Source organism: Diadema setosum, chromosome 8 (assembly GCF_964275005.1).
Source record: "Diadema setosum chromosome 8, eeDiaSeto1, whole genome shotgun sequence".
In the NCBI taxonomy this organism is placed as follows: domain Eukaryota; kingdom Metazoa; phylum Echinodermata; class Echinoidea; order Diadematoida; family Diadematidae; genus Diadema; species Diadema setosum.
This window is the reverse complement of record NC_092692.1, coordinates 34327586-34340982: the sequence shown is the minus strand read 5'-3', so window position 1 is coordinate 34340982 and position 13397 is coordinate 34327586. Positions and strand designations below refer to the sequence as shown.

General features: G+C 36.9%; 1 protein-coding gene across 1 annotated transcript in view; it reads left to right on the top strand.

Annotated features, from left to right (window-relative positions):
• LOC140231499 (extracellular serine/threonine protein CG31145-like) overlaps positions 1–5458 on the top strand; it is a 202403-nt gene extending 196945 nt beyond the window's left edge. Inside the window, exons 9-10 of the mRNA XM_072311632.1 lie at positions 2476–2535; positions 4548–5458. Of these exons, the coding sequence (XP_072167733.1) occupies positions 2476–2535; positions 4548–4842 (355 nt within the window). The 3' untranslated portion in view covers positions 4843–5458. The remainder of the gene's footprint in view (positions 1–2475; positions 2536–4547) is intronic.
• Positions 5459–13397: the final 7939 nt, after the last annotated feature.

Genomic DNA, 13397 nt, shown 5'->3' with positions numbered 1-13397 from the left:
ATTCTAATTGAGCCAATAAATGTCGTAGGCCTATCCCCCTGAAGGCCAGTCCATCTTATTATTATTATTATTAGTAGTAGTAGTAGTAGTAGTAGTAGTAGTAGTAGGAGTAGTAGTAGTAGTAGTATTTACTTTCCGCATTTTTCCGATATCTCGCACGGATATACGCCGTGTGCTTGAAACGCTTTTTGGCACTTTTCGTATATTCATACTACGAATGGATATACGACATATTGATCTGAGACTGAATCATTCAGCCCTGCAATGTTCCGATTGGATAAACATGCAATTAAAAAGGTATGACCGCACCGGGGGGGGGGGGGGGGGGCATTTCATGCGTTTTGTACGACAAATTTGTCGGACAAATTTGCTCTCAGCCAATCAGATGCAAGGATTTCAGTAGCTTATAACAGTTTGTCTTTAAAAAAGATATATGAAAAAAAAAATGCTCATGTATCGAAACAATGCCAAAACCGTCGTTTCGATATACGTCATAATAAATTCCTACGACGTATCAGTATACGGTCATTGAGACACATAAAAACGTTGCATTGATACATACATCGTATATCCGTAGGAGAGAACTTTAGTCTGAGGGGGGAGGGGGGGGGGGGGCGTGGAAGCGATGCAAGTGTCTGAGTGTGCGATTGTGTGGAATATTGTTTGTATGTATGTGTATGTCTGACCATGAAGCTAACCAGTGGTCTATTTCAGTGGACATGGGTGAATATCATTGTTGATGAAATTGTGTCTGTGACAATTCTGTCCATGCGAGTCATGAGTAGCTTCAAGAATAACAATTTGCAGGAAGGATCGTAGCTTTTTGTCTCGCCTCACCTTGAACGTTAAGGTTTACTCTCATGGAACATTTTGTAATTGAATATTTTGGGAAAATGCTGCATCGGTCTTTGTGTACATATTTTGTGTTCAAAGATAATCATCAGCTATTTGAGATCATCAAATCGTATGTATATAATGTTTTTGTTGTGATAAGTGATCTTGTTTGGGTGGCTTATCATTATACATGGCTGAGAAATGCTAAATATGCTGTATATGTGCATATCAGATTTTTGTTTTTCTCACAATTCCTAATCTACATGTGCATAATGCTTTGCTTTTTTGTGACTTGAATATCATACTCCTCAAGAAAGTCTTGACAAAGGAAAAACAAAAACCCTGGACATTTGGATTCCCAAATGCTAATGCTAGGTGCAGTAGGGAAATTAAATTTAGTGGATACTTGTTTTTAATAAGAGTGAGTATGATAGCTGCTACATACGTGGTAAGGATCATGTAACTGACAGCCATGAATGACTTTGATCTCATTATTGTTATCATTTCACACAGGAAATATGGACAGGCATCACTACGAAACTTTCGAGGCCTTTGGGAATTTCACTTACCCAATTCATCTGGATCATGGCAGGGCGTAAGTATCAGGTCTCGGCGATTCGAAAGCACTGGTATACCAATTACGGTGAACTATTTTGTGCTAGCTGATGGAAATGATGATTATTTGAATCAACGCAATATCAAAAAGTAAACCTTCTTCTCCGATGGGCTTCTGTCACATCCTTTCAGAGAGTAATGAAACAAACAAAAACAGACAAAGAAAAACATAAAATACTAGTACACTTTGTATAATTCAATCATGTTTTAGTATTTTTATTACATTTTTTTCATCATTGATGTTTATTTGTATATGCATTTATTTAAAAAGAATTCTAACTCACTTTCGTATTGATTCCTTATACGTACCTTCTTTATCTAACCCAGTCAGTTTTATATTTTCCAGTTGATCCTTGAAAACCATAATTTCGTGTACGCCCATAAACGAACTGATTCGAACCGAAAAAAACAATGACGGTAATATATATACATACGTATACCGGATAAATATATGATATTTTTTAGGAAAAATAATTCGTACTAGTGTGGCTCTCCATACTACTGCCAAATAGAGTCAAAGGTCAACATGACGGACATGAATTTGAGGTTTACATTCTTCAAATATCGCAACAGTGCGCACTAAAAATAACCTCCAGGAAGGGTTAGTGTGTATAGTGGATGTCAATGACACCTCTGTATAGCGACAGGTTTCATTCCCTATGTCAGTGGTTGTGTGTTAGTTTCTGTAATTGGTCAAGTTTTGACAGATTATCTTTTTGAGAGCTAGCAGAACCCTCCTAGAAAAGAAACCATTGGAAAGGTTTCGCAATAGATTGTACGAATACAAACTCATTTCTTCGAGCAGCAGGTAGCAAAAGTCCATAGTTTACATACAGTGTAGCTTGTTACATGGTATTTTCCTTTGTTGCTTTACTTGCTTTACAAGTACAGCTGTATTTCATTAATTTCAATTTCGATGAATATCAGGAATAACGTCATGGAGTAACGATTCTGTTTTTGATATTTTGCTTTATTCTACTGCTAATGGATTAATGACCTAATTGATGTTTCTTGCTACTACTTTAGGTTTGGAAAACACAGTCATGACGAGGTCAGCATATTGGCGCCTTTGATACAGTGCTGTCGGTAAGTAGAAATAGTTACTTTATATTTTTACTCTGCAGGTAGAGAACTATGTACATTCGCCGTCAACCACTGCGCGTTTAGACTTTTACATAAATAACGATATGACGGAGAATAATTTAACAAAGTACATTCTAAGTGTGCCGGATTTTGGGCTATAACGCACCCATCTGTACTTTCAAGAGTTTTTAATAGTCCGATTTTTTTTTTTCGTTTGTGTCCCCTCCCCCCCCCCCCCCGCTTCTCTCTCTCTCTCTCTCTCTCTCTCTCTCTCTCTGGAACAATCTCCCCACCCATATTCAAGACTCCACCTCCACTGTCGATTTCAAAGAGAAACTCAAGACCCATTTGTTTGAAGAACAATACCAATAATTGTGTAATTCATGGATTATCTGAGTAGTAAATGATTTATATGTTTGTCTTTTTTGTTAATTGTCAATTTTCTTTGTGTTATTATCTGTTAAGCGCTTAGGTGTTTTTTTTTTTTTTGGGGGGGGGGGGGAGTTGTAATAGGCGCTGTGAGATTTAACCCGTAATTACGTGTAATTTGCAACAACAGAAAAGAAAAAAATGGTATTTACTTGTAACTCCGGCAGCAAACCACAGGTAAATGTTATCGTGTTGCGAGCGCCAAGCAGGAGAACGCTTTGATAATCATCGTATTTTGCGATACTACCCTTATCGTTACGGCTTATTGTAAGTCAAGTGCAGATTTAAAAAAAAAAAAAAGAAAGAAAGAAAAGGAAAAAGGATGAAAAAAATATCGGAACTGCGTTATGTGACTGTTTTCAAACTGTTCTACTCACACACACACACAATCATAACGAGGTTGATGGGTAAATGATAGCGTTTGTCGGTGCCAAAAAGGTGTTCTCATTTCAAAATAAACTCCTTTTCCCAACGGTTTCGAAGATAACGAACTCAATGAGATACTTAGAACTTGACGTGTGGTTAACTCAATGCGGGGTCATGTCAAATGTAATAATAATATATCAAGATCGTGCGTAACGATGTCGTAATAGACATCGGACTTCAATTCTCAATACTAGCTTTGACAGGAAAATAACAGATCACATTAAATTTCGAAATTATAATGTGCATCACCCACCAACTATTATCGTATGGTGCAGCGCGCGGCCTTGCTTGGCAAAAAGCGAGGAAAGGCAAAAAGCGAGGAAAGGCAACAATAATGGAAAACAAAGAGTCCCAACTGACTGTGTAGCCCTACCTTGAAAAGATGTCTACTTTTATGATAGATCATGATGATGATGATGATGATGATGATGATGATGATGATGATGATGATGAAACAGCATTTACATAGCGTCATTTATCTGTGCAAACATTCAAAGGCTTCAGTGGTTAAAGAAAAATAAGAATTTTGTAGAGCATGTCAGGAATCTCTTCCCTCCAAGTTCTGGCTATTGTGTTCGCACATTCATGTGCAGTTCCAGGAGCCTCCAAGTGCTAAACTTGGAAGAATCAGACTCATGACATGCTTTACAACAATCCACATTTCTCTGTAACTGCTTAACCAAATTTAATGGGGATTTCTGCAAAATAGAGCTAAAATGTTATATTTTAAGACCCTTAAGTAGCATTTAGACAGTTTTATCATATTGGGAGTTATCAATGCGAAAATTCGATTGTATCTTCTTCTTTTTTGGGGGGGGGGGGGGGGGGACATAGTGTACATGAGCTGGTATGATAGTCATAAGCCTACCCGTTGGACACAGCATGGCGTTAATCTCAAACTTTAAAAATGAGCAGCAATTTGCAATTTCATTGGTTATAAAGTACGGTGAGATGAACAGACGTCGCTCAGTTTTAGGGCGAAAGTAAAAAAAAAAAAAAGAAAAGAAGAAACTTTCTTTTTCTCGTGTCTCTTATTAATCGTAACCGATTTCTCGTGGTTGTACTCGTGGCTTCGAGTGTTGTACCATACAAGCGTCATCCTTACAGTTCATTACACTCTCTTTACTCCGAACATTCCACTCATCCCATCCATCGTACAGGTTGCGGCAATCCACACACGCTCGTCTACAGCTTCTCGCCTCCGACAAGTACCGTCTGAGTGACGTCATGCGGGAGTCGCTGTCACGTGACCAGGTGGCGCCCATCGTGGTGGAAGAGCACTTGCAAGCCCTTGACCGACGTCTTTCCCTTATCCTGGACCACCTGGCCCGCTGCGTCGCCCGCATGGGGTCAGAGGAAGAGGTCTTCAAGCCGGAACCTTTGCTGGAGGATTACAAGGAAAATCAACCACAACCTTACGATTCGGACGTCGATGACGATGATTTTGATTTTTAGAAATGAACGAACACTGACACAAACGACATTTCCCTTCTCGAGAAGAGACACTGATAAAATCTAGTCTGAATTGATTAATCTTCTTGTGCCATTCCAGGTTGTTGTGGAGTTGTGTTTGAATCTTGTCACAGACGGGCGCAAAGATTTGCCGTCATGAAAGCCAATGAAAGGATTTTCGCGTACTAATCCAGTGAGGATAACTAAACTGCAGCTCAGCGCGGAAACTGGAGCTCTTTGAAATCACGTTCGGTCTCCCGCAGTTTCCTTTGCACGTAGTCGTTCAGTTGGGGGCATATTTGTTTATGACACGGACTTCACTGACGTATCCGTCGTGATCTTAACAGCGGAACGAATGCTGTTACATGTTCAACGCAAATTCATGATTTATTGTTGTTTACAAGAGGTTAAAGAGAAGAGTTGAAAAATTATGCTTCTTTCATTTTTATTTCTGCAATGCTTCCTCGTTTGCGAAATTGACGTCTCTTACCATACCCTGTCGTATGAATGGTAATCACAGCCTTTGTGATTGAAAGTACGGCTACTGTTGAATTGTCATTGTATACCATTTTGTCCCAAGGGATATTTAGTCCTGTAGTTACGTCTTTTTTGCTGTCTCGTTTCTTTGGTGTTTTGTTTTGTTTTTGTTTTTTGTTTTTTCACAGGCAGGATTACAAAATACTTTGCGTCCAATCTGTAAATTGGACACCCATTTCCAGTTTTCAATCTAGTTCGAAATTGACTGCATAAGCCATTTGCAAAACAGGACAAAAGAGCTGTAGTCATTAATAACATTTTCACACTTGGCCTGCCATATACAACCGATAGTTAATCATTTAAATGCAATCTTGATGTGATTTTTTTTTTCTCACGCGCATGTCTCTATTGCAATGGTAGTTAGTGCCATATTTTGATACGCCTATACGTGTAGTTATGTTTTATAGTTTATCTGTATTATATATTCGTTATGTTTGTAGTAGTGTTGCGATTAGCATGCAGTGACGCAATGCAATGTAGACTATGAAACAACTCAGCCTTAATAGTGTTCACGATATAATCTGCCAGTCAGAGGGTGATGGTTGCCATAGCAACAATAACTGTGATATGGCATCACCGTTATGAAACATTCATCTCTTTATTCCACCATAATTGCTTTAACACGATGCTATCTTTGTTTTGTAGGTAAATGACTCAAACTTTCAATCTTTGAAATGCCGTCACAATTTGCATTTTGTTTGCGGGAACTAATCAATATGCATCATTGATTGTATATCTAAGTAATGTGCAATGATAAGTGTTCTTATTTTGATGTTGATTTTACCTGTAATTCTAGTGATTTAAAAGTGTTTTGAATATTAAGTCTTTATAGTGTTTGAAATGCGATGTATTGAGCTACACCAATTTTACTGCATATTCAGAAGGATGTGTATGGAACCCCAGTAATTCCTATCACAGCTCAAAGTCGTTTATATTTCGATTGTTTGTTCTGGGGTGATTTCTATAAAGGAATTACTCAACATCCTCATGATCCTTTTTCAGATCTCATACCCACGTTACCTTTTTAAGCTGTTACAAGTAGGCATCATAATTGATTTAATTCCTTCCGCAAAATGAATAAGATAATTGACGTGTTGCTTTCAATTGAAATATATGTGACCAGCTCTATTGAAGTTGAAACATTCCACTTGTATGTAGGCTGAAGATGTGAGCTTGTTTTTGATAATAAAATTATTATATCGTCATTACAGAACGAACAATAGCTGAGGTAAGCTTTACTCGAATCATTCAATTCATAACATCTTCAAGCAGTTATTTTTGCCCAGAGGTGTGAGACCCTGATGGCTACTCAAGTCATGTGACATGATCTTGCGACCAATGCTGTCAGGTTTTACTGGTTTATGGAAGGAAAAAAAAAAGCGCTATTGCTAGAGAGGTATTGTTGTTTGTTCGCTGTTTTTTAATTGTTTGTTTGCTTATTTGTTCACTTGTTCCATGAAAAAAAGGTACCGTTCTTTCTGACGTGTCTTACTGTCTACGTACTCAACAATATATATTGGTATTGACATAAATGTTAGAAAGGCGTTCGCTTTTCAACATTTCATAGCAAATAATAGTAACCATTATAATATGATACATTTGAAAAATCAGTCAAATACAAGAATAAGGATCACCGTTTACCGTTCGTAGAGATTCCAAACAGTATGTTCTCTATAAAGCGTATGAAAATGATGTTAATCCAGTAACTGATGGCGGATAAGGAACAACGTGCGATGCACGTGTTTGATTGACTGTACATGCGACTTAATATCGTTCAATTGAAATCTTCATTCCTTATCCGCAGAAGATTGTCCCCTCGAGAGCTAGAAAGTCGTTATTGTGCAACGGTAGTGGAATCGAACCGATTTCCGAAGAAACGACGCGATTTCGTTTCGTCTCGACCTCCTCTCGAGACCGATTTTGTAACGCTCACCTTTCGGTTGTCTGTTACTCCGCAAGATTATACGCATTAAGCGTTGTTGCAGAGATGCACCGGAAAACAGAACGGCATAGACAAGTATTTAAGATCGTACTAATGTCGAAGATATATGTTGGCATATACAGTGCACGACATAATACCACATGATTATTGCAGAAAATTTGTTATATAGGCCTACTCAATTATGCGAATGGAAAAAAAGATTGACAAGTCTGTTTATACCAACAGTAACTTGATGCCTAAAACCGATATTAGGGATTATTATCCATACAGAGGATTTTTAGAGCCCAAATACAAGTGTTATTTTGTCGACGCACCTCATAACCTCCGACCCGCTTAGAAAGTTTGTTCAACTCGACCAATATTTTATGCCGAGGCGTCCAATATTTAAAATATTGGACGGCAAGAGGGGGATTCCCCAAAATTTTTATAAACTGCAACGTGATTGGTTGAGATATACGAGATGACCCGAAATATGAAGCAAAAACGTCTGTGATTGGTCAATCACGAATTAATTAAGATATCGTTTTTTTCTAAAATTCTGTGTTTATATCATGTTACTAGACTTGTTTCTAGAACAGAAGATTTGTTTTGGCCTAGTTCGACGTTGATCTAAGTTTCCTTTGGAATGTACATCAAAATACATAGATCACTGTTTGATATGGGAATGAAGTGTATTAACTTGCACTGAAGAGGGTACCATACCCCATGTCAGGTTGAGACCATACAGCACTCAGAGACAGAAAGGGTAAGTGAAAATATTCTTTGCTAAAATCCTCTGTAGGATAATAATGATAATATTTGGTGTCCTATTTTCGGTCAATACAAGGAAATATTGGACTCGCTAAGCAAAATATTGGACTCGTCTTCGACTCGTCCATTTTGTGCATAGCTCGTTAAATATTTCCTTGTATTAACCTCAAGGCCATCCAATATTATATAAATATCATCTCCAAAGATGTCTGACGTGTAGGTCTACTCTTTTGAGTCACACAAAAGCAATATTATGTTTTGTGGGGTTTTTTCTCTTTTATTTCCTTGTCTTTTCTTTTCTTTGACCATGCTGCATTGGCATGCCATACAATATTTGATCTACAAAAAACTACTTTTGACAATCTGCTTGTTAATAATTATTGGTCTGGTGAACAGATGTATCTTACAAAAGTATAATGCTGTTTGACTTCGCCAGAAATCAACTCGAAATACATACTCCATAGCCTTGAAATGAGGTGTAAGGTTATTGTGAGGAGTGTAATATTACTATTCCAATAAGTGCCATGTAATTAGCTCGTCGATGTTGTTGATCGCCTGGCGATGTATTGTGTGTAATGATTGTTATTGTTGATAGTCGGTGCTTATTTATATTTATTAACCATGTACCCACATTCTATCATAAGAAGCAATTGTCTATGTATAATTATGTATTTACAAGTGTTTCGTTTTATCCTATTATTATTATTTTTTTTTTTTTTTGGCATTGCATGTGTAAATGTGACAGCGCCCTCAGTGTGCCGTGTAATCTAATGCCCAGATTAGCGCACGAGAAAATGCTGCCACCGGAAAATGAAACAATGAAAGCACGCGACAACCACGTAGTGCACGAGTTCTCTGAAGAAAATTTCCAAGAATGCAGTTATAACTATATTTATTAGTATACATGTATAACATTCGATTCCCCATGGCAACCAAAGATGACTTGCCTGACGTGGCAACATATTGATGAACGCCATGTCTGTTACACAGACGCGAAAAAATCCATTAGCATGCTGCCGGTGAATTAACTAATTCATGACCTTTGCCACACCAACACAGCCATAGGGTAGACTGCTATAGAACTCTTGCCATTTTCCTTGAAAGTGTGGAATATGCAGATAGCTGTAATAAGGACAATCACGGGGGGGGGGGGGAATTTTTTGATCTCATAGTCTCAGGCAGAGGTAACAGTATATGGGAGAAATTAGTGCTTGTTTTTTGTTTGTTTGTTTTTTTTTTCGAGTTTGCTTTTATTTTTACTTGTAACAGTAGCTGTGTCTTCCAAGAATGACTCCGAGATGAAAATGTCTGGTATTGCTCAAGTGGTGTATTGTGTTCTAGTCACTAACGTAATGTGACGTAGCATGACGTCATGCATTAAGTATTAAACACAATGTGCATGATGTAGGTCGATTTAGACGAGTTCATTTTATGTGACACCTCCCGAGCTCCCCTCCAAGTGAAGATGCCTATACAAAGCTGCAGTGGGCAAGCTGAAAGCAAGTAATGGGAGAGTCATAGGGATTTTCTTCAAAGTCGGGATAAGCTCTCGGCATTAATTTTTTGCTGTTACTGGGCACGGGCAAAACAGAAATCGAGTGTGTATTTCTAACCTTCCCTCCTACTCGCTTGAATAAGTCTGTCGGGATGAATTCTGCAAGTGTATGAGAAACTTTCGTACGAAGAACTGCTGTATGTTACGTGATGATGTTAGTTCTCTCTATGTCCGTTTTGAATTTTTTGCCTAAGATGGAACCGTCATGTTTTTTTCGATACGTCGTGATATATCGACATTTTTGTCAATGGGGAGAAAACTCATTGTTGTACTGCACGACTGATTACCAACAATGCTTACAATAGACTATGTGTGAGCTATCCTAGATAATTCTTCGAGTGCAATCAGTACATGTAATATTCATGACACTTGTCATTGAAATATTGTCCAAATCTATTGTTAGTTAGTGTCTCAATGTTTCGTCATTTTAGTAACGTCATAATTTACGTAGCTATTTTTATCGTTTTATATCGGTTGAAAAAATGCCAGTACGTGGTTTGTTGGTCGTTAGGTTTGTCATTTAATTGGTTGATTTTCTTTGAAACATTTTGAAACAAAGTTCCTTCGTTGTTGTTGTTTTTTGTCTTTTTTTTTTCAGCATGGCCCTATCGTTAGGCCCTGTGTTGTGTAGTTATCGCTGTCTACATAATTATTTTCCATTTATTTGCAGAGTAGGCCTAAATGATCCGTTATTATTTAGTGTTGTTTTAACCTCTGGATTTTATGATGTATGTTGGAATGCAGTCAGCTGTACATGGAACTATCATTGTACAATTACGCACATTACGCCAAGGTTATTATTTTCGGACAGCAATCTGTACGGTAAACATTTTCTAGGCTGATTTTTTTTTCCCAAATATTTTCTGTCCGTGATGTTTACTTGTTGGACGTCATTTTCTTTCAAGCTTTGGCTGTAAATTAGCGATTGGATGTACTATATTTGGATCATAATCTTTTTTGGCAAGAAACACACAGAGGACATTAAATTACTATTTCTTGAAAATTGCACCGTGTCAATGGTCTGACGTGTAATCCGTACCGTCTGTTGGGATATGAAATCAATATGCTTATTTCGTGTTGTGTGTGTGTGTGTGTGTGTGTGTTTATGTCTGTCTGTCTGTCAGTCAAGAAGGATGCAACTCCCACGTGGGCTTCATGTACAGGAGACGTTCTCCCACGGCCTGAAACTGTGTTTCGCGAGTCGTGTGAATGATGTTCATCATAATCGCGTGGATATTGAATTATAGACCTCGCAATACCGACAATTTCCCTGGAGATTCAACGGATTATTGATTTTTTTTTTCACTTCAGAGTCTCAGAAAACAATTAACGGCATAAAAGTCGAAGATGTGAAGTATGTTCCGTTGCCTGCATATTGTTTTGTAGATGCACGTACATGCATCAAGAGACAGATATGAAAATTCCCTAATTGCTTTGTAAAGAAGACGGAACAAAAATATTTCTAAGTATTAACGATCTGTAGTATTAAAAAAAAAAAAAAAAAACTGGAAAAAAATGTATTGATGTTCTATGTCTTGTGCAAAATTTCGCTATGACACAAAATTATCATAAATGTGCGTATCCTTGCGTATGTATGGATGTGTGGGTGTGTCTCTATGTGTATATTATACGTGATGCGTCTAGATAGCATTATTAATCAACTTCGTCCAAAGCAAACAATGTGTGACGTATGCGCAGGAGACCGCTTCATTGCGCACGTAGACAAACTGGAGATAAAAATGCGAGCTGGAAAGGCGAAAGCACATCAAATCAGACCATCCCTCACTAAGCCAGGGCAAATATTTTCCTCATGTCACTGTAGAAAGAAAGAAAAAAAGAAAGACACAAAACTAATTAAGTAATGGTAGCAAGGAACTGAAGATAAACGCTCACTGACAGCTCCGCCGCCAATAGCATGACCTTTATGTGACACCTATTTCAAATCATTCAACCAAACAAGGCTGATTTCCTTTCACAAAGGGCAAGAGTACGACCACCGTGACAGCATGACGCGATTCCGACTAGCCAAGGAGTCGACTGAGCATCCAGCTCAGACCGAACCGCTCGAAACTCGCATCCCTCGTGGCTCAGATTCGTTATCTGCCGTATGTATTTCTGAGTTTAGTCGTCTTCCCTCGAAATTATTCTTGTTTTTGCAGGTCACGCTGAATGTGAGTGGGTGGGATGCTAATTCTCCGGCATGTGGGAAGAACGAATTTCTTTCCACGAAATCAAAACCCCCTAACTGCTTACTGAAATGCTTCTCTTATCAGTTCTGATATCGACGGAGTTCAAACAGTCACGTTTACTTTCTCTTCCGAAGACATGATACGTGCATTGAGACAGGGGCCCATACAAAATGTACTCGGCACATGGACGGGCTGGAAGTTTGAATTGAAAGTTTTTTCATTAGGCGTCTTGGTAATTTTATGCTCTTTTATCCCTTTTTGTTTTGACGTGAGGTATAATGTCTGTGTAGTGATGTAGCGATGTGGCGATGTCCACAAAGTTAATGTACATTGTATAGATGTTTTTTTTTTCAAAATAATGATAATAATAATAATAATAATAATAATAATAATAATAATGATAATAATAATAATAATAATAATAATAATAATAATAATAATAATAATGATAATAATAATAATAATAATAATAATAATAATAATAATAATTTATACAAATTTATACACTCAACAAAAAAAGAGAAGAAAGTTAACACTTTTCAAACTCATATTTCTCATAGAATATTAGGCTACATATTGGTGATTTATATACCATGATAAAGGCAATTTAATTGGCTATCAACCTGATTGATCAATAAAACGGGAAACTTGAGTAAACACATTATATAAAGAGATACAACGGAACAAAAACTTATTTTTTGTTATTCATTCATGTCACTCATTGTGTTAGACTGGTCTTTTGTTATCATTGCTATCTTGAAGGGCATTTGCAAATGAATGACTAAATTTCAAATTCTTCAAATCTTACTTTTGTGCCTTGGGAAAAAAAAAAAACGAACGTGTTTACTCATGCGTCAAATTTCTCTTTGTATTAACCCACCAGGTCGATAGCCAATTAAATAACCTTTAATGTGAAATACATGACACAAAGATTTTTATCAAAAGTTTCTATGAATAATATGTACTGTAAAAAGTGTTTGCTTTCTTTCTTTTTTTTGCGGAGTATATATATATATATATATATATATATATATATATATATATATGTATATGTGAATATACTGTATATATATGAAGAGTTTGTTTGCAAAAACCGATAAGTCCATATTTGTCAAATGGAGATATTTGCATTAAAGGTCAAGAAAAATAAAGGGAATAATAAGAAAATTTTTGCTTCTTTTGACCATAACTTCAAAAATATACCTTTATATGTAGTGACCAATATATCATTTAAAAGGTATTATTTTGTACTTTATGACAGAGATCGTACTTCAAAAACTTCAAAAATGGACTTATCGGTTTTTGCAAACAAACTCTTCATATATATATATATATATATATATATATATATATATATATATTCTTTTCTTTTTTGAAAAGGGATAAAAATGGGAAGTGTTTTTATAGATTCAATTGAGCTCGGTCACGTAAACACAGCCCCTAGCACTAAGACACGCACTGCACTATTCCCACATTTTAGAGTGAGTGAGAGGGAATCTGAAAGGGATGTATGGTTTTCATTGAGATGGGGGTTAAGCTTCTAAGATTTTTGTGAGATAAATTGAAATAATTTGTCAAATTCAAA